This window comes from Watersipora subatra, chromosome 8 (genome assembly GCF_963576615.1).
Source record: "Watersipora subatra chromosome 8, tzWatSuba1.1, whole genome shotgun sequence".
NCBI classification, from domain to species: domain Eukaryota; kingdom Metazoa; phylum Bryozoa; class Gymnolaemata; order Cheilostomatida; family Watersiporidae; genus Watersipora; species Watersipora subatra.
In genome coordinates this window covers 60,591,225-60,613,685 of record NC_088715.1, presented here as the reverse complement: position 1 = coordinate 60,613,685, position 22,461 = coordinate 60,591,225, and the positions used below count along the sequence as shown (strand labels likewise).

The 22,461-nt window shown below is 35.2% G+C and overlaps 1 protein-coding gene across 1 annotated transcript in view; it reads left to right on the top strand.

The window, feature by feature from the left end:
* LOC137401428 (large proline-rich protein BAG6-like) overlaps positions 1–22,159 on the top strand; it is a 58,040-nt gene extending 35,881 nt beyond the window's left edge. The window contains exons 18-22 of the mRNA XM_068087765.1: positions 6,942–7,042; positions 11,150–11,356; positions 12,507–12,671; positions 13,847–13,963; positions 21,881–22,159. Of these exons, the coding sequence (XP_067943866.1) occupies positions 6,942–7,042; positions 11,150–11,356; positions 12,507–12,671; positions 13,847–13,963; positions 21,881–21,907 (617 nt within the window). The 3' untranslated portion in view covers positions 21,908–22,159. The remainder of the gene's footprint in view (positions 1–6,941; positions 7,043–11,149; positions 11,357–12,506; positions 12,672–13,846; positions 13,964–21,880) is intronic.
* Positions 22,160–22,461: the final 302 nt, after the last annotated feature.

Below are 22,461 nucleotides of genomic sequence, written 5' to 3'. Positions count from 1 at the left end.
CTGCTCTAAAAATTGCTGCCAAACAATTAGAGATGTGATTGCGTCAAATTTTAGTTAATTTTAAGAGAAAGTATTGCTTTTTGTCTATCTACTTGTTGTTTTAGGCGATCTCATTGTCAAGATATTTGAATATTAAAATCGTCAAATGTTGATCGCGGTAAAAACGCTAAGGAAAAGAAGATGTGCCCAGACTTGCCCAAAATGATGTATATAGTGAAACAACCTGTCTCTATGTCTCGTATCCACATCAGCTAGTGCGATAAAGGTCTAGTCCTACGCGGCTCTATTGGCATATATTTTTTGTATTTGCTCATGATTGCTAGGATAAAATTTTTAATCTAGCTGCAGATGCATTATCATAAATGTCTCAAACGCCTCAAATAAGGGAAATTAAAAATTTGTCATGTTAGTTTCCTCTGAATGCTGTGCAAACAATTGAGTACCGACTACGATTCTGCCGGTCAACGGTAATTAGGTCGTCAAGTTGACTTTTTTTATCGTGGCCTTTGTATCAGCGAAGTTCTGTTGCTACCCACACCGGAAACTAGTTACTAGAATAAATGAATTATTCAAATCAATAAATAAGCAAGCAGCATCTTTAAAAAGAATAAGTTTGAATATATATGGCGAAACCAGCTGCATCCCTAAAAACATCATGTATAGTCAGTTTTATCATGTATAGTTTAATCATGTATAGTCATCATAAAGTTTTTATTAAAACCATCAATTCAAGTCGTATCCACTCATATAGTTTCAGCTCATATAATAGGACAAATTATCTACTGCAGTAAACTCAAACAAAACATATCATGGTTTGTGCAGCACAAATTCATGTCACTCTTTTTTGTGTATGGCAGTTTCCACACTGCCGCAACTGTTCCACTGGTGTCGCTACATAAACATCCTGTAATCAATAAAAAAAAAAAAAATAAATATATGTCATTTATAGATATGTCGTTCTTACGCGTATCTGCCGAAAGCTTTCAAATTGGGAGTTAGATAGATTGAGAGTGTAAAATTACAAAATGAACAAATCTTTAAAGCACATAAATTACATAATTTTTTTATTATATATTTCAATACATTAGAGTCTTGGCTTTCGAATGAGCGTGTATTCAATACACAAAGAATAATAGAACTGTGAAAAACGGGGTGTCAAAAGTATGTCCTGCAAAAAACACACTTGGTTCAGGTACTCAAAATGTGGCGTCATAATTCTCATTTAGCCTTAGGTCGTCGATCCCTTTCGCTGCCATTGAGGCCGCATTTTTCTGTGACATTCGGTGCTGTTAAACCTGGAGAGCGCTAATAATAAACTAAGATTCTAGATAATCAACAATGCCCGCGATCGTGCTAACACCCGACCAATACAAACACATGTTCTGGGTTAATTAATTATGCTTCAATAAATGTACTGTCGTTGATAAAGGTAATGAAATCACATCGATTAAATTATGACCTGCGTTGCGTGGCCCTAGGACTAAATGTCAATCGCACTTTCGCGAGATCACGCAATGCTTGAAACTAATTAGTCTCAGTCGGCACCCTTAACATCGTATTAAAAATAAAGAGCTAGTGCATAATATCATCGGGAAAATATAGTATGGTTCTGGGAGTCTGAGGTACTTATCATAGAACCAATATGTACATGGAGAACTAATGACACTGATTCCTTTGTCATCTTCATTCGTTCTCTGGAGTTGTCTTACCTTCGTAAGTCACGAGCGTCATTATCGTCACTTTCGTAGTTGATAAATAAGCGGTAAGAGCACACAACAACGAATACGAGAATTGTGACGTCACAATTTTCGAGACTATGCCAGTAAACTTTTTTGCGGTAGAGCTCTGGGGAAATTCTATAAACACCAACCAATGTCTGTCTCACCATGGCAAACAATAGCTCATTCGAAAGCCAAGACTCTGATGTATTGAAATATACAATAAAAAAATTATGTACTTTATGTGCTTTAACGAAAGCATAAGTATGCCAAGTCAACAATTCAAAGCTTTGTTTCTGGGAGTTAAAGATGAGCATTAATCAATCGATTTTCCTCACTTTCTACAAGTGAGAAGTGAACATAAATTCTAATCATAAATCTAGTTTACTAGCTAAAACTGCCAAAGACAATTTGAAGCAAATATTATACAGTAATACTTCAACTTACGAGTGCTCCAACGTACGAGAAACTTGAGATACGAGCCAGTTTTCAAGCAAGTTTTAGCACTAACATACGAGCCATGTTTGAGATACGAGCACTTGAGTCAGTTGCCAAGTATGCCGGAGGTGTTTTATGAGAACAGCATCACTCTGTATTTTTTAACTGCTCAGGTTATACTTTTGTACCGTGTTTTTGTGCACGATTTTCTGTGCAAAATTATGTGAATTAAAAGTACTGTGCGTATACCGAACGTTTGCCAGTAAAATGAAAGATAATACAAAGAAAAAGCAAATGATAACAATTGATATTAAACGGAAAAATATTGAAAAATATGCGAAATGTGTATGCGTGATTGAGCTAGCTCGGCAATATGACAGAAATACATTCATAATTATCAAACAGAGGGATTATATTCAGGGCATTTATTTAGTTCGCAAAAGAACTAACCATAGTTTCTAAACGGTGCAGCGATCTTCACGACCGCTGATGGCATTGGACAAACAATTGGCCGGTGACAGTGTAACTGAAACGATGCTATGTGAAAAGGCCGGCACTATCTATCCAAACTGTTTAATGGACATTCGGACAAATTGGCTAGTGGTCATGCATTAACCATTTGTTACGACACCTGTGTTCGTTCTAATCGCAACACGTTGAAAGTGCGACAAAGGCAAACGTCCTTAGATAGGTTTATCTTAAAAGAAATTTTAATTACGTTTAGTTGAAAATGAAAGTTTGCTTTTAGGTTTGCTTCTAAGTTTGTCTTTTAACACTTTGATGAAATCCAAATATATCAAAGTCAACTGTTGTTACAAAGGATAACTTATATCTCCCTCCCTGGCAAATGCGAGTGTTAACTGCTATTGTATGTATTTAATTTTACATTTTAATTAATCACATTCCTTGCATTATTTTTTATTTGTTGCTTTTTGAAAGCATGTAGTACGTTAGGACAATAACCAACATGTTCTTTCTGTTACAATATCTTGTTTTGAGTGTTTTATTTGCTTTTTGTAGAGTATGGAAACCAATCAATATATATTTAATTGTTCTATATATAAATAAATTGCACCAACATGCGAGTAAATTGACATACGAGCTCAGTCTCGGAACGCATTAAGCTCGTAAGTCGAAGTATGACTGTAATTAGGTGAAACGATAAAAAACTTATGAAATGATGATTGGTGATAGCAAAATTTTATTAATTAGTAATTGTATTCATGAGTACTAAAATTATTACCTTTCGTATATTTAACACTTGTTCAGCAATCTTGTTCACAGGAAGTTACATTATAGTCGCAAACAGGGAAATTTAATCTGAATGTAAACACAACAGTATATATATAAGAGACCCAAAGTCAAACATAAATTTACCTCCATTCTCCTATCTCCCTCTGCAGTATAACATCTGTCAGCTCTAATCACTGTCTGCCCCAAACTTTAACCACCTGATGCTCAGAAAACTCACCTTCATCTTCAGAGTCACCTTTGCAGTACATGGAAGCATTGTTACAATTCTGTTGTTTGCAATAAAACGTGTCGATCCAGTGATTTAGTAAATTAACGATATCAATTAATTCAGTAAATATCGACGTCGATGTACGATCTAGTAATTGAGTAAAATCTCTAACTTCAAGATAACAGACAACGCGTTTTAATAGCGATAACATTGATTACGCCCTATAAAAATTTTTTTGTTGATGATTGGCGATGATTGGCTAAAAAAGGGATCTTATACTTATCGCTCGTATACTCTTTTCACATGTATCACTATATACGTCACGAATGAAACACCCACTTGAATTTGAGCATTTTAGAAGATACTTCATTCAAACGCTTATATCTCTGGACAGGGTTAGTCTACAGAGACAAAAACGACATCAAATTGTAGCTGATGATTTAGCCTTTTATTGGCTTTAATTTCATTTTGATCGACTTTTTTGGCGGAATCACATCTTTAAATAGTCGTGTTGTGAAGCTCTATGCTGTAAAAACATGGCTAAGGATAGGTAAGCTTTCTCCAATGCTAATGCTGTCATTCAGTTGCAGTTCGGATGACAGCGATAATGTTTTGGTGTGTCTGTGTTTGATGAGAGTTCATTGCGGGTGTCAGCCACTTACATGCACCAATTTTTGAGCTCGCAATATCACAGTGATGTGCCAAATAAACTGGACCTCTTTGTTTGAAAACTAAAATATACTGTATTTGACTCGAAATAAGCGAATATAAATATATGTGGTGTGATCATATCTGTACAGATTGTTATCTACAATCCTTAAAAAATTAAATGTTCAGAATTTAGCTTATATAACAATTGAAGATATATTTTTACGGCTGTCTGGTTAACATATTTGAAATCGTGACAAAATGAGGATTAATTTAATATACGAGGTCTGATCCAAAAGTTCCCGGAATGGAGTTGTATACCCGTGCATATTTGCACGATTGAAAAACCCATTGCAGCGTTGGCTGTGAAACACCTCTGGAGTGTTGTCACAAAATTTCAAGCTGCTATGACAACGCGTTTTCACGTGAGCCGACGATATGTCAAGGTCTGTCAGGTGCTTCCGTCGCTTTTTAAAAATTTTTTATCGTCATGTCTAATTAACCAGAACAGCGCATTTGCATTAAATTTTGTGTGAAATTAGGAAAAGCAAGGATATTACGACCTTTACAATAAAGTTTTGATCATTCCTGAAAGCTTCCTTAAAATCGTTTCAAGCGTGCATCCTGAGCTCGTTTTGATCATCAGTTAGCAAGCTTGGCACGAACATTGCTGCGACTCGTTTAAATTGTTAAAAAATCGTTTAAATTGTCAGTTAAAACTTTTTGAACAGTTCCAAAATTAAGTCCAGTCTCTCCAGATATCTCTAATGGTTAAACATCGATCTGGCATGACTGGTGATCTCACACTGTCAATTTACGAGCAGGTTCTTGCCGACGCTGGTCTGCCAGGCCTCGCATCATCTTCAGTGCTGTCTCTACCTTCACAAAAACGTTTGTACCACTCAAAAATTTGTGTTTTCTTTAGACCAGCATCTTCAAAAGCAATAGTTAACATTTCAACTGTCTGAGTACTTGTTTTCCCTAATTTCACACAAAATTTAATGCAAATACGCTGTTCCGATTGATTAGACACGACGATAAATTTGTTAAAAAAACGACGGAAGAACCGGACAGACCTTGACATATCGTTAGCTCACATGAGAACGCATTGTCATTGCAACCTGAAATTTTGTGACAACACTCCAGAGGTGTTTCCCAGCCAACCCTGCAATGGGTTTTTCCATCGTGCAAATATGCACGAGTATACAACTCCATTTCGGGAACTTTTGGATCAGACCTCGTATAATTTATGACTAATAACTTAATTCACAATGAGTAAAAGTGCTTTAAATGAGAATTTTAGTTTTTCAACAAGATGAGTGGTCCAGTTTATTTAGCACACCACTGTAATTTGATCACATATCTTGACTCCACGCCTGAAAGTAATACCTAACATAAAGCGTTTGATGTTTCCTTAGGCATTCTAGTGTTTCTTCGGTAAAAACGTGAGTTTGGTGAAGATTGAAAATAAGAGTAAGAGTCATTTAATAAATAAAAATAAATGCGCTAAGTTAGTTTAACATCAACTAGTTGGAAGCTATAGTGAGCTAGTTCACTTACCTCTGTCACCGCTTTAACTTCCTACCCATTGCTCAGCCTATACCTCTGTTCTATGTGTGGCCAAGAAAAAGTAGCTATGAAGACCTCTTTGTGTTGATCATTATTTTAATACTTGAGTGTTTTTACGTATTATTTAGTTTTTATAGTTACCTTTAATGTTTTGTGTAATTGCCTGCAGTATCTACTAAGGACTGATCATAGGTGTTTCAGCTGTGCAACGAATTAAATAAATTAGTTTTTAGTTGTCGGAATATTTGTTTTAACATATGAAAACCTTAACATATTAAACGCGTCTCGTAATAAATTAACTCTATACAGTACACCCTCAGATTACGACTACCCTGATATACAATTTTTTTACCTTACGAAGTGGAACATGATGATTTTTCACCCCACCGTACAAATCTTATTTTATCATACCAATTTAACAAATTTTAACAAATTTCACCAGATTTCAAATTTGGCAGTCGATGTGCTTATTAGGTACGTAAAAATAACAAAGACACCGCATGTTGCTCACTGAAAATATTTTCACAGCGCCTAAATGAGACACTATGACTGATTTCTCTCAGCTCCTCAATTCTCATGTTTAAAACGGTAGCAGTGGTCAGACAACTTCTCTTAACCTGCTTATAAAAATCCACTATCACGGAAGCAGCAGCGTTTGGGCTTTCTTGCCGGATTAGGTTGAAAAAGGTTTTAATGAGACCGGCTAAAATTATATTAAAAAATGAAGCCAAAAACTAATTGGTGATAAAATTTTAGTGCTAAAAAGTTGAAATTCAGTAAAATAGATAAAAATACTTACTAAAACTTAGCTTGAAGTTTGTGTTTAGTAAGTTAACATCCTATTTGGTTACTAATATGTACAGCACTTATACAAAATTTTGACAATTTTTACCAAGGGGTCTTTGCATTATATAAGTACTATAGTTTCTATACCTCTACACACGATTTTTTCACCATACGATGCCAACCCTGGAAAAGATCAAAATCGTATCCTATGGGTTCACTGTAGATCTATGTAGAGGTTTGACTATACAGGGTAATAGGTTGGTAACTACTGTGTCAGTGGCCCAACACAAAGTGTTAAGAGAGTATGTTTTTTTGACCAGGTATTAGAGAAGGGCTCCGGCTTGGCAACACACTATTCGATTCAAGGTCAAATCTTTCTGAAAGCGTATCGTGGACCTTGGACCTTGTGGATGAAATTATTGTATGTATCCATCCTAGATGAGTTGTGTCTAGATAGCTATCTGTGTTTAATTTTACAGAAAGTTATTGAGTTTAAGTTTAACCCATAACTGCGTTTCCATGTTTCGAATGGGTTTGGAGTTGCTTCCACGCCTAATCATACAACGGTAAATACGAGCACAATCGATGCCATTCCGTATCACTAAATTTGTACGGAGGCATTCGCTGAGAGCATACTTTGACATTGAAACAAGCACGCCTTATAGATCAGAATCGCTAATACTCTGCTTAGCTCTTCCAAGCAGGGGTTAAAAACTTTTTAGCTCACAACCACGTGAGGCTCTGCTGCAGAAATATTTTTCTGCTACAAAAATATACTGTTACTCATTTGTGTTTCTGCTTGACTTTTTGCCTTTACATGCCAAATATGGGTTGCTCGTACGAGGATGACGAAATAATACCTTTTAGTACTACTAGTCGACTACGTATGAAATGAAAAGTGACCGTAACCCGAAAACAAGCCTACTTTAACAAGCTTTGTTTTGAGAGATACATCATGAATCTTAGAAATATTTATGGTGCAACTCTAAATTTTTTAAACAGTAGAATGCGAATTCGTTTGACAGCGGTTAATTCGGAACCCATTCGAAGCATAAAAATACTGTGTATATAAAACTATTCAGCTGTTTCTGTTTTTAATAAATGATCGCCTTGCTTTTACTACTGTTTAGTATCCCTGTTTCAGCTAGTGTTTAGTATCCCTGTTTCAACTAGTGTTTAGTATCCCTGTTTCAACTACTGTTTAGTATCCCTGTTTCAACTACTGTTTAGTATCCCTGTTTCAACTACTGTTTAGTATCCCTGTTTCAACTAGTGTTTAGTATCCCAGTTTCAACTACTGTTTAGTATCCCTGTTTCAACTACTGTTTAGTATCCATGTTTCAACTACTGTTTAATATCCCTTTTTCAACTAGTGTTTAGTATCCTTGTTTCAACTACTTTTTAATATCCCTGTTTCAGCTACTGTTTAGTATCCTTGTTTCAACAACTGTTTAATATCCCTGTTTCAACTACTGTTTAATATCCCTGTTTCAACTACTGCTTAGTATCCCTGTTTCAACTACTGTTTAGTATCCCTGTTTCAACAACTGTTTAGTATCCCTGTTTCAACTACTGTTTAATATCCCTTTTTCAACTAGTGTTTAGTATCCCAGTTTCAACTACTGTTTAGTATCCCTGTTTCAACTAGTGTTTAGTATACCTGTTTCAACTATTGTTTAGTATCCCAGTTTCGACTACTGTTTAATATCCATGTTTCAACAACTGTTAAGTATCCCTGTTTCAACTACTGTTTAATATCCCTGTTTCAACTCCTGTTTAATATCCCAGTTTCAACTAGTGTTTAGTATCCCAGTTTCAACTACTGTTTAGTATCCCTGTTTCAACTAGTGTTTAGTATCCCTGTTTTAACTACTGTTTAGTATTCCTGTTTCAACTACTATTTAGTATCCTTGTTTCAACTAGTGTTTAGTATCCATGTTTCAACTACTGTTTAGTATCCCTGTTTCAACTAGTGTTTAGTATCCCAGTTTCAACTACTATTTAGTATCCCTGTTTCAACTACTGTTTAGTATCCCTGTTTTAACTACTGTTTAGTATCCCTGTTTCAACTACTGTTTAATATCCCTTTTTCAACTAGTGTTTAGTATCCTTGTTTCAACTACTTTTTAATATCCCTGTTTCAACTACTGTTTAGTATCCCTGTTTCAACTAGTGTTTAGTATACCTGTTTCAACTATTGTTTAGTATCCCAGTTTCGACTACTGTTTAATATCCATGTTTCAACTACTCTCTAGTATCCCTGTTTGAACTACTGTTTAATATCCCTGTTTCAACAACTGTTTAGTTTCCCTGTTTCAACTTCTGTTTAGTATCCCTGTTTCAACTACTGTTTAATATCCCTGTTTCAACTCCTGTTTAATATCCCTGTTTCAACTCCTGTTTAATATCCCAGTTTCAACTAGTGTTTAGTATCCCAGTTTCAACTACTGTTTAGTATCCCTGTTTCAACTAGTGTTTAGTATACCTGTTTCAACTATTGTTTAGTATCCCAGTTTCGACTACTGTTTAATATCCATGTTTCAACTACTGTTTAGTATCCCTGTTTCAACTAGTGTTTAGTATCCCTGTTTCAATTACTGTTTAGTATCCCTGTTTCAACTAGTGTTTAGTATCCCAGTTTCAACTACTATTTAGTATCCCTGTTTCAACTAGTGTTTAATATCCCTGTTTCAACTAGTGTTTAGTATCCCAGTTTCAACTACTGTTTAGTATCCCTGTTTCAACTACTGTTTAGTATCCCTGTTTCAACTAGTGTTTAGTATCCCTGTTTCAACTAGTGTTTAGTATCCCAGTTTCGACTACTGTTTAATATCCATGTTTCAACTACTGTTTAGTATCCCTGTTTCAACTAGTGTTTAGTATCCCAGTTTCAACTACTATTTAGTATCCCTGTTTCAACTACTGTTTAGTATCCCTGTTTTAACTACTGTTTAGTATCCCTGTTTCAACTACTGTTTAATATCCCTTTTTCAACTAGTGTTTAGTATCCTTGTTTCAACTACTTTTTAATATCCCTGTTTCAGCTACTGTTTAGTATCCTTGTTTCAACAACTGTTTAATATCCCTGTTTCAACTACTGTTTAATATCCCTGTTTCAACTACTGTTTAGTATCCCTGTTTCAACTACTGTTTAGTATCCCTGTTTCAACAACTGTTTAGTATCCCTGTTTCAACTACTGTTTAATATCCCTTTTTCAACTAGTGTTTAGTATCCCAGTTTCAACTACTGTTTAGTATCCCTGTTTCAACTAGTGTTTAGTATACCTGTTTCAACTATTGTTTAGTATCCCAGTTTCGACTACTGTTTAATATCCATGTTTCAACAACTGTTTAGTATCCCTGTTTCAACTACTGTTTAATATCCCTGTTTCAACTCCTGTTTAATATCCCAGTTTCAACTAGTGTTTAGTATCCCAGTTTCAACTACTGTTTAGTATCCCTGTTTCAACTAGTGTTTAGTATACCTGTTTCAACTATTGTTTAGTATCCCAGTTTCGACTACTGTTTAATATCCATGTTTCAACTACTTTCTAGTATCCCTGTTTGAACTACTGTTTAATATCCCTGTTTCAACAACTGTTTAGTTTCCCTGTTTCAACTTCTGTTTAGTATCCCTGTTTCAACTACTGTTTAATATCCCTGTTTCAACTCCTGTTTAATATCCCTGTTTCAACTCCTGTTTAATATCCCAGTTTCAACTAGTGTTTAGTATCCCAGTTTCAACTACTGTTTAGTATCCCTGTTTCAACTAGTGTTTAGTATACCTGTTTCAACTATTGTTTAGTATCCCAGTTTCGACTACTGTTTAATATCCATGTTTCAACTACTGTTTAGTATCCCTGTTTCAACTAGTGTTTAGTATCCCTGTTTTAACTACTGTTTAGTATCCCTGTTTCAACTACTGTTTAATATTCCTGTTTCAACTAATGTTTAGTATACCTGTTTCAACTCCTGTTTAGTATCCCTGTTTCAACTACTGTTTAATATCCCTGTTTCAACAACTGTTTAGTTTCCCTGTTTCAACTAATGTTTAGTATCCCTGTTTCAACTACTGTTTAGTATCCCTGTTTCAACTACTGTTTAATATCCCTGTTTCAACAACTGTTTAGTTTCCCTGTTTCAACTACTGTTTAGTATCCCTGTTTCAACTACTGTTTAGTATCCCTGTTTCCACTACTGTTTAGTATCCCTGTTTCAACTACTGTTTAGTATCCCTGTTTCAACTACTGTTTAATATCCCAGTTTCAACTACTGTTTAGTATCCCTGTTTCAACTACTGTTTAGTATCCCTGTTTCAACTAGTGTTTAGTATCCCTGTTTTAACTACTGTTTAGTATTCCTGTTTCAACTACTATTTAGTATCCTTGTTTCAACTAGTGTTTAGTATCCCAGTTTCAACTACTGTTCAGTATCTCTGTTTCAGGAAAGGGATGTAGGAAGAGATCATTGTACTTTCGCTACTGTAATCCGATCAGCTGTGTGACTCTGTTTAATATAACTATTTCAGGCTAGGAGCGTGGTAGGTAACAGAATGCTTGGAAACGTCTTTAGAACTTTCATCCGCTCTCAAATAAGCAGTTCAGGTTTCCAGCAAAGTGTAAACAACATTGAAGTCACGAGTCTTGACAACCTCTTAGTTCGTGCAAATGGTTATTCCATGGTGACAGACAGCCCTCGGACACTTAGTCCGGTGTCAGGAGAGAGCGACTATCATGTAGGTCAAATAACTGTTCATCTTATATCTTATATTTTGAGTTTTAGGTGTACCGTATTTGGGTCATATGTTCAAGGTGCTATTAAAGTCAAGTTGGTATTGTGGCTGTTTGTCAATGTTACTCTGGTCCCTGAGCAGTACTTTGGGTCATCCAGTTGCATTGAAATAATTTATCCATCAGAGAGATTTGTCTTCTTTTTTGTACTTTTATAAATCAACTTTCATTGATCTCCTGAAGTTTGAAGCTTTGGCGTTACCATGGTAAACACTAGAATTACAATGGTGCCATTGCAGTTTTATTCTACAATTTTGTTGTTTTGTATTGACTTGTTGTTGCATTATTATTCACTTGCATATAAATGCAGGAGTGGAAGTTGGAAACAACCATTTTGCTTCCTTCACTCACCATTCCGCACCTTGTAATCCTGAGGATATGATGCCAATGATTGTCATGATTTTTCTACCATTAGCAATGTTCTTCCTGTTTGGTTTGTTTCAATAACGGACAATTAACAAGAGTGTAACTAGAACCTATAACATAAAATGTAACCTGTTCATCTGGATGTTCAGTTAACCTTATGATCAAGAGTTGGCTAGACGCAAGTTGGTTCATTCATATGAATTAATTCATCAAACCGGTAGGTTACAGCCATTTAGTTGGTTTCTAACCTGATATTTATAAAGATACAATCGACAATCCATATTATCCGAGTTTTCAATGTGTAATGTAAATATTCAACAGACTCGCGAGAGCTTTGCTTGTAGATTCATTGCTATTAGTCTCCCCCCAGTCCGCCTTGAATAAATAATAACTCCAATTATTGTTGCTGGTCAAAGAACTTTGTTACAGCATCATATAATAATGTTTATTGTGAAGCCACATTAACCTCTGCTTAACTGTCAGTTGTTGTCATCATATTTTACATAATTGTGCACAATGATATCCTTATATGTCAGCTTTGTGAGACTGTTATGATCGGACCTTGATTTTTGCAGTTATAGTGTCTAGTTCAACAATTGGGTGAACGCGCTGTTATGTTTAGTTCGTGGAACTTTATTGTGATTTGCTGTGGCAAGATATAATCTAATATTGAGAATCTAGTCTACTCTTTCTAATTGTCATTTTTCTCACATATCTTTTCTGCTGTAGGACTCAGTAGAGTTTGCAGATGCTGCTCCAACCACCCAACCCATTCAACCCAATAGTTTGAGAACCAGTATACCCACACAGACTACACCAACACCTGCAAGCCCTATAGATACCACCTCACTGTCAGAGGCATCGGCCGCAGATTGGCGCGCCGTGATACCAGCTGTAAGTATCAGATACAGTTCATGGTAATAGTTATCAAGCGCAGCTCACATATTGGCTGCAAGGCAATCTAACGCAGCAAGGCTCTATAGCTCGTACACGGTGTAACGGTAGCATTGCTTTCGGTCATGCAGCCAGATGCTACAGAAAGTCAAGCTCATTGAAAAATGGCTGTACTCAACGAAAAACAAAATTAACATTCATGGCTCACATATTGGTTGCAACACTTTGTCAGATATTTCCTATTGCATAAGTGCCGACCTTTACCCATGCATTGGGTGTATGAAAGGTTTTTTGTCTGCAATTCTTTGTCAAAACTCAAAAACACGCTCGGACTGCTGGCAACTATTGGTGACACTCAGTGCAGGTTTTTATCGTTCAGTCAGTTTTTGTCAAGATGGAAATCTCCCCTTAGATAGAAGCTTCTAGAACAGGGATGGCCAAATGATTTTGGCCATGATCCGTTACAGCCAAATCTGACGCATTATAGATCCACAACGAGCTGAAGATGTGCACTTTTATTTTTTACCGTATATAAACATGCAATTACTTATGCGCATCTTAAAACAAGGCCTCAAATACGATTTGAAAATTTTTTGTTTATATAAATAATTTGACTATAAATCAGTGAATGAATGTGCTGTAATAAATATGTCTGATATCAGTGAGAAAAATGATGAGTGAGGCTTTGACTTCACAATACTATCAAAACACGGTTTTTTGTTACTTCTAGTGACTCTTAAAGTTCATGAAGAGTATTTGTGAGTCGTGTCCTATGACTGCTTTTCACAAAATTCATTGTTGAAACAAATGAATTTACAAAATTTATAAAAGAAGTTTACAAAATTTTTTTTAAATCAAATTTTCAAAAAATATTTCAAAAAACCTTTTTGACAGGCAACTTGAAAGATCCACAAAAAAACTGGAAAGATCCGGATTTAGATCCACCATTTTGCCATAGCTGTTCTAGAACTTGAACTGAAATGGTAGTAATCCTAAAGACCCTTACAGATGACCCTTAGGTGACCTTACAGATGCTTCAGTGATGTCATCATGTACAACTCTATAATGCTCTTATCATAATAATGTTTCCTCAATTTGGTCATACGATGTAACGTAGATGATCATATCGATTGTTGTCTTCTCTCATATCTTTGTCAATCTGAGTTTTCTCTTAGGATTGGGTAGCTATCATAGAGGAGGACATAAAAAGACAGCTTAGGCTAGAATCTAACACAGTCGATCAGCCCTTAAGTGAAGCCTATCTAAATGGACGACCACAGAAACGAAGGAGGGTAAGTGACAGAACCGCAAATGGGGCTGAGCTGTTCGTTTAAAGCTATTCAGATGGTCCAAATTGTCGTCATGACGATATAATACTCGTCAAATTTATATTATCACGCTTTTAGATCATTGCAACGGTGTTCTAGCAGTAAAATCGTTGTTGCAGTATTATTCCAGATTTTATCATCAAAGAGCTGGTGGGACAGTAGAGCACTGATCTTATTGAAATTCCACAGTCGCTAATATAAATGAAGCTATTTCATAACTCTACCTGAATTTCATATAGTTAGAAGTAATGATATCACTTCTGTGTAAAGCAAGATTTTGAGCTAGACACTAGCCTGCCCATTATTAGTCTATGATTCATGCCAGTTGCTCGGTTCTGGTTTTAATTATTGAAGCAAGAGACTGTTAGAAAGTTGTATCATACTATGGAGTTATGTCTGTGAACGCTATCTAGTGGCAATGGGTAGAAAAATCCTAAATTTGAGCCGTCGAGTTTGCTTCAAAATGCAGAATATTATCACTAAAGGAGAGAATGTGACAAATAAATATGTACTCAGATGTCTTAAATATATATACCTGGATGAGTAACTGTCATAAAGTCTAATAGCTGCTTGGCTACATGTGAAGGGGTTGACGGCAGCAAAACTACTCGCGTTGTAAAAGCAGTCAAGGGGCAGACAACTTTAATTAAGAATAATTTTGTCGTTAAACAATTTATAGTTAGTCCGCCATTAAACAGTGATTCAGGACATTGTCAAACACAGTCCTGTTGTTGTAGTTGGATAGCTTACTATTTACTAACTTGACTAACGTACCTAATTTACTAATTGATTTTATTTACTTAATAGTAATCATTGGTACTTCGTTTTCAGCTTTCGTGGCTTCAGTACTTCGCAGGGTAAACTTTTCATTAAAAAATTAAAAACTAGTGAAAATGAAAAGGAAATACTAAAAGGCATAAATCACTCTCATACTCTTGCATAGTGGTATCTCTCCACCAGCATCATTGTGATAGTCATCTCTTTTTCTTGTTTTGGTGTAAAATATCGGGCTATCTTGGGCTTCGATGTTGTTATGTCAAACATTTCAGTATGCTGTGCTTTGTTTCCTTCACTTACTGAAGTTTAAAGAATAGAGAACGCATAATATTATTATGCTTTATTAGTAATCTTGAGGTGTCGACTGATGTTCTAAAAAAAGAATCAAGGAGATTGACTCACTAGAAGCTGAGATATAGCCAGCCAAACACAGGTCTACCTAATAACGAATCAGAGGAAAACCCTTCGAAAATCCCGAGAACTGTGACGTATGAAATCGACTTATTGGTAATGTGCCGGAGTTGCGCACCCTTACCGCCGTTACGTATAATGATTGTTTTAGGCTACGAGATGTGAAAAGCTTTTCGCGATAGTAAAGAGTTTACAGGCTAGCTCTGGTTTCTCAGGAATATCAAGCAAACATTGCGTGGTAAAGGCATTTGCCCACAACCCCTCGCCATGATTTTTCAAAGCAGAAGAGCAGATTTTGACTATTGTGCTTCAAATTTTAACTCAATCTCCACGGATATGCTCCGGAGATCCTCTGTTCAACGAACGGCGTGTGTATAGTTTATATGTGACAGCCGCAATTTGCAGTTTGTTTAGAATAAGAAATGGGAATATGAATTTTTGTTCATTCATCATACATTCATCACTGTGTACCTACTGCAGCATTCAGTTGATTTTCATAATTATCGTCACTATTAACAGATTGTAAGTTCACTACAGCCATCATTTTAAAAAGAATAACTTGACCGTGCTGCTCTTGCTGTGAGAAAAGAAAATGATAAATAACTTTTGAATTGATTTTTCTATTTATCTATTAGCTTATCTATGGTTATTTTTTATGATTAATATAATAATCATAATGCATATTATACAAAATAATAATATATCTGCCTCTAGAATAAATGATGTAACTAATATAATTTGTAGAAAATTCCAAATGATAACCGAGATTGATGATTGATTTAATTGATTCCATTTATTAGCTATAACTAAAAAAATCTGAACAGCGCTAAAGATGAGTCTGAATAGGGAAGCTAAGTGGGAGAACAACAAAACTGAGCTGAAGTAGCAAGATAGCGACCTAACTAACTAAAGATAGCGAAATGTTGCGAAATAATAGATGCTTGTAATTATTTTATGCTAAAACTAATCTACACGTCAGAGGGACTGGTTCGGAATTCTCAGAGCAATGATTGTTAGGCGCAATTTGATTGTTCTATGCTTCCAGGGATTAAACCAATTAAAACACCGTGATTGTTATAGGAGAGCGCATTAGTTGGCTTAATTGACCAATGGCACACAAGTCGATTTCATACGTCATATATTGATGATTACCAAAACACTTATGTTTTTTGGTAGACCTGTGTTTGGCTGGCTATATTTCAGCTTCTGGTTGGTCAATCTCCTTGATTCTTTTTTTACAACAACAGTCAACACCTCAAGATAAATAATAAAGCATAATAATATTATGCTTTCCCTATTCTTTAAGGTTCTATTTGGCCGTGTTTAGGTGAAACAATCTGGGAAGGATATGTTAAGGATATGTTGTTAAGGATATGTTGTTAAAGACATGTTGTTAAGGGTATGTTGTTAGGACATGTTGCTATGAACATGTTGTTAAGGACATGTTGTAAAGGATATGTTGTTAAGGACATGTTGTTAAAGATATGTTGTTAAGGACATGTTGTTAAGGACATGTTGTTATGGACATGTTGCTATGGATATGTTGTTATGGACATGTTGCTATGGACATGTTGTTATGGACATGTTGTTAATGACATGTTGTTAAGGATGTGTGTTAAGGACATTTTGTTAAGGACATGTTGTTAAGGGTATGTTGTTAATGATATGTTGTTAAGGACATGTTGTTAAGGACATGTTGTTAAGGACATGTTAAGGACATGTTGTTAAGGACATGTTGTTAAGGACATGTTGTTAAGGACATGTTGTTAAGGACATGTTGTTAAGGACATGTTGTTAAGGACATGTTGTTAAGGACGTGTTAAGGACATGTTGTTAAGGACATGTTGTTAAGGACATGTTGTTATGGACATGTTGCTATGGATATGTTGTTATGGACATGTTGCTATGGACATGTTGTTATGGACATGTTGTTAATGACATGTTGTTAAGGATGTGTGTTAAGGACATTTTGTTAAGGACATGTTGTTAAGGGTATGTTGTTAATGATATGTTGTTAAGGACATGTTGTTAAGGACATGTTAAGGACATGTTGTTAAGGACATGTTGTTAAGGATATGTTGTTAAGGACATGTTGTTATGGATAGTCTTTTATGCAGAATTAAGAAACTTGTAGTTATTTGGAGTGTCAGTTTTTTATAATGGACTAAAATAATGTACATGTGTGTTTGACTGTGGCTTGAAAAACTGTTGGGCTCGGCCAATCGTTGTTAGAGGTGTTTTTAATGCTTCAAAAATGACTGGATTCAATACTCATCAAAAAATTAATAATTGTTGCGATTAGCATTAAGAGTTACGGTTTATAAATTAATAATTGTTGCGATTAACATTGAGAGTTACGGTTTATAAATTAATAATTGCTGCGATTAACATTGAGAGTTACGGTTTATAAATTAATAATTGTTGCGATTAACATTAAGAGTTACGGTTTATAAATTAATAATTGTTGCTATTAACATTGAGAGTTACTGTTTATAAATTAATAATTGTTGCGATTAACATTGAGAGTTACTGTTTATAAATTAATAATTGTTGCGATTAACATTAAGAGTTACTGTTTATAAATTAATAATTGTTGCGATTAACATTGAGAGTTACGGTTTATAAATTAATAATTGTTGCGATTAACATTGAGAGTTACTGTTTATAAATTAATAATTGTTGCGATTAACATTGAGAGTTACTGTTTATAAATTAATAATTGTTGCGATTAACATTGAGAATTATTGTTTATAAAATGCTAGTCCAAGTTCCTAAATGCTTCAACTAATTACAATTATTTCCAAAGTAGAGATCCTTTGCTATTTTTATGTGCAGAAAGTTTCAGTGGTACATTCACAGTATAAGTGGCGCGAGATTTGACCTTGAACCACCAACTATACCCGCCCATGGCTAGAATATTTTACTTTTTATAAATCTACCACTTCTATTAAAGGGTGATATTATTAAAAGCAATTAGAGAAGATGCAAGCGAAAGCAGTTCTTCATCTGCTCCAGCAATAATTTAGCTTTAATTAAGAGGATAACTGAAAGATTTGACTATAATGTTTTGCTTGTTATTCTAAATGTAAAGAACACAGTCAATTCATCAGTCAACTGCTCTGAACAATAACGCCCAATTCTTCATATACAGCCTCAGAAAGCTGGTTGAGGTCGTGGTTGTTTTTCAAGTCATGGCTAAATGCGCATGTGTATTTTAGCCAGTTACAAGAAAACTGATTCTTCAAATGACCTGAAATTTGGTTGTTTCACATACCCTAGGACACTTATGTATTCGCGGCATCTAACTTTCGCGTTTTCGCGATGTCATCCTCTCGCGAAAATTTAATGAGCGAAACTAAACTATCATAACGAACGAGCGAAAACGCGAAGTTAAATAGCTTTGTCCATTGATATCCACAATGAAATCTTCATATTAGAAACGGAGGCAATTTTCGTCTGTGTTTGGGATAAATGGGAAATTTCTGGTAAACTCTATATAGCTAATACACCGACTGAGCAGCATGGCAAAGCAAATTAAGATTATATCAGTTTAGTCAACGAATTTGTAACTGATGAGGATGAAAGTCAGGTAGGTCAAGTCATAAAATTGAAGAATAATTATTGTAGTGATGAATTTTATTACCATCCAAAAACAATATCAACCCTCATCAGGTCCAACCACATTATCTCTTTCACTGCCAACCATGTACAAATCCGTTACCGGCCTAGTGCCAGCCATTTTACCGAAATTGCCGATATTGCTTCATGATATGTATACAGTATTTTTTCAAGTTCTACTTTAATCATCTGTATAATCACGAAAATCTAAATTGGCTATTATGTCATCAACAACTAATTACCTGTTTTATGACTCACGCGGGGTAGTTAATGAACTCACAGAAAAATGTTCGTTTTTAGATTAGAAATTCTCAAACAAAAGTTAAAAATTGCCTCGTTGTTTTAGGCTGATTTTATAGAGAAATTTTCGGACAACACAGTCAATTTCATAAAACTCTTAAAGACCGTGGGTTATGTGGTCAACAAATAATAAAATCAGGTTACCACACAATTGCTGAGAAAGTCAAAAAATGCGTTTTTGGCAGTGGCCCCTAAAAACCGCATAAATGCGTTTATGGCAGCGTAAGGGTTATACAGTTTTGGTTGTGAAGTTGTTACCTATCTATTTTCTTCTTCTTGGGATTCGAGTGTGAAAGTCACGGCGGGAGGGACCTAGACGTCATTGATAGTCTAAGAAATAAATGGCAGCAAGTGATCAAATTGAATTGTCGATCTCGCCCACACATTTCAACCTGTGGTTTACAAATACGAACTATTCCCAAATTGAATTTTTTTCTTATTAGTAAACTGGACCTGAGGAATGTAATGTTTTTTCCACTGCATTTATTTTCACATCACTATATTTTCGCACTCATCAGAGCCGCGAAATTAAGTTGCAGCGAAATTTTACTCTGTGTGCTACTCACGAAACTAAATACTAGCGAAATATAAGTGTCCTAGCGTATTGACCGCTGAACAGCACGTGTGCTAGCAGATTGTTTCATCTAAAATTGGCTCAACGGGAACTTTAAGTAAGGCGTGTCACGTTATGCAAGCTCAAGGCTTCAACTTTGTGTAATTTGCACATGGATTGTTCTGAAGAGGTAGTTGATCCTTACGGTATCACATTTTTATTTATGTTCTCTATATGTAATTCTATAGCTTGTAGCTGTTAGTGGATCACTCTCTCTACATGCCCTACTTCTTCAACCTTTCAATTACAGTAATACTTCAACTTACGAGTGCTCCAACGTACGAGAAACTTGAGATACGAGTCAGCTTTTAAGCAAGTTTTAGCACTAACATACGAGCCATGTTTGAGATACGAGCACGTGAGTCAGTTGCCAAGTATGCCGGAGGTGTTTTATCAGAACGGCATCACTCTGTATTTTTCTACTGCTCAGGTTATACTTTTGTACCGTGTTTTTTGTGTGCGCGATTTTCAGTGCAGAATTATGTGAATTAAAAGTACGGTGCGTAGACCGAAAGTTTGCCAGTAAAATGAAAGATAATGGAAAGAAAAAGCAAATGATAACAATTGATATTAAACGGAAAATTACAGTAAAATATGCGAAATGTGTATGCGTGATTGAGCTAGCTCAGCAATATGACAGAAATATATCCACAATTATCAAACGGAAGGATTATATTCAGGACATTTAGTTTGCAAAAGGACTAACCATAGTTTCTAAACGGCGCAGCGATCTTCACGACCGCTGATGGAGAGACTGCTCAGGCATTGGATAAAAGATTGGCCGTTGACAGCATAACTGAAACGATGTTTCAATAAAAGTGAAAAGGCCAGTGCTATCTATCAAAACTATAAAAAATTGACTTTCGGACAAGTTGGCTAGTGGTCGTGCATTAACCCTTTGTGACGACACCAGTGTTCGTACTAATCGCAACATATTGAAAGGGCGACAAAGACAAACGTCCTTAGATAGGTTTTTTCTTAAAACGGCCGGCTAGTCATAAAAGCGAAACAAAGGAAAAATTAGCTAACTAGCAAGAAACACCAGAAACTTCAGACTATGAACGCCGAAGAAATTTTAATTACATTAAAATTGAAAGTTTGCTTCTAAGTTTGTTTTTCAAGACTTTGATAAAATCCAAATTTATCAAATTCAACTGTTGTAATGAAGGATAACACTTATATCTCTCCTTGGCAAATGCTAGCGTTAGCTGCTACTGTATGTATTTAATTTTACATTTTAATTAATCACATTTCCTTGCATTATTTTTTATTTGTTGCTTTTTGAAAGCATGTGGTAAGTTGAGACAATAACTAACATGTTCTTTCTGTTACAATATCTTGTTGTGAGTGTTTTATTTGCTTTTTTTAGAGTATGGAAACCAATCAATATATATTTAATTGTTCTATATATAAATAAATTGCACCAACATGCGAGTAAATTGACATACGAGCTCAGTCTCGGAACGCATTAAGCTCGTAAGTCGAAGTATGACTGTATTTAAGGTTTGACAGGATGGTTTAAGATCAAAATCGACCAAATTTGATTGCAATTACATCGTTCAGAAGAAAAGATGCGCCCACGCTTCTCCAAAAATCATGTCAATAGTCGTACATAATTATTGTTTATAAGTGATAAACCTACGGTCTCATCAGCATCAAGTACTCATACACTCACACAGTATTCGCCTCGCTGTTTCCTTTAAATGCTTTATATCTTTTGAGACATCTATAGCAATGTATCTAAGGCTACATTTAAAGTTTTATTCCAAAAATGATGAGCAAATACAAAATAATATATGTCAATAGAGACATGTAACACTGCAAGCTCAAATGCAATAGCCGAGAGGGACATAATGAGATGGACAAACAGGAAGCGCGAATATTGATGATATTTTTGGAGAAGTCATTTTCTTGTGAGCGTTTTAACCGCGATGAAAATTTGAGAATTTTTATCTTAAAACATCCTGGCAGTCAGATCATTGTAAACATCAAAAACATCGCGAATAATAGAAAAATACCGATACAATGTGATCAAATTAAAAAATTTTTAATTTGATGTGATACAACTTAATACAATGGTCATTGGATTGTCTATGAGTTGGTTTAGTTGAATCAATCTGGTTTACTATTTATAGCTTTCTATTGTATCGTTTTTACTGTAGCTGAGTGATGACGAAGATGAACAGTAAAACTTTATCAACCAGTAAAGGAAGCTTCAATGTGTTGCCTGACAAGCGGCACCCATACATATATTAGTTTAGTCATCAATGCCTCGAGTGATTATTTCATATTTTAGTGAGTAACTAATATTTGTGTCGCTGCTCTTGGCAATAAAATTGGAAAGTTTTTGCGATTTGAGCTATTTCATTTTTCTTTATACTCATCCATAAAAATAAAGCAAGTGTAAGCAATGGATAGTATGCTTGACACTACATATTTTATCCTGAGCTTTTCTGCTGCCTGGCCCCATCGGTCATTCGAGACACCCACCCTATCTCATGCGTCTAAGAAGCTGATAGTAGAGTTTCAGGTTATCGTTTGCGCAACTGAGTTTATAGAAGCTAAGCATCACTTCCTGTCATATCGTCTTTCAAGCTTTCACATTTTTATGAGTAATGATGTTAACACAGCGTACATATACCCATTCACGTTGATAATCGATCCATATTTACCTTACCTAAGTTCTTTCGACACAGAGGTAATACTTAATACCTGTACATCAGAACAAGTTGCTATAATAATA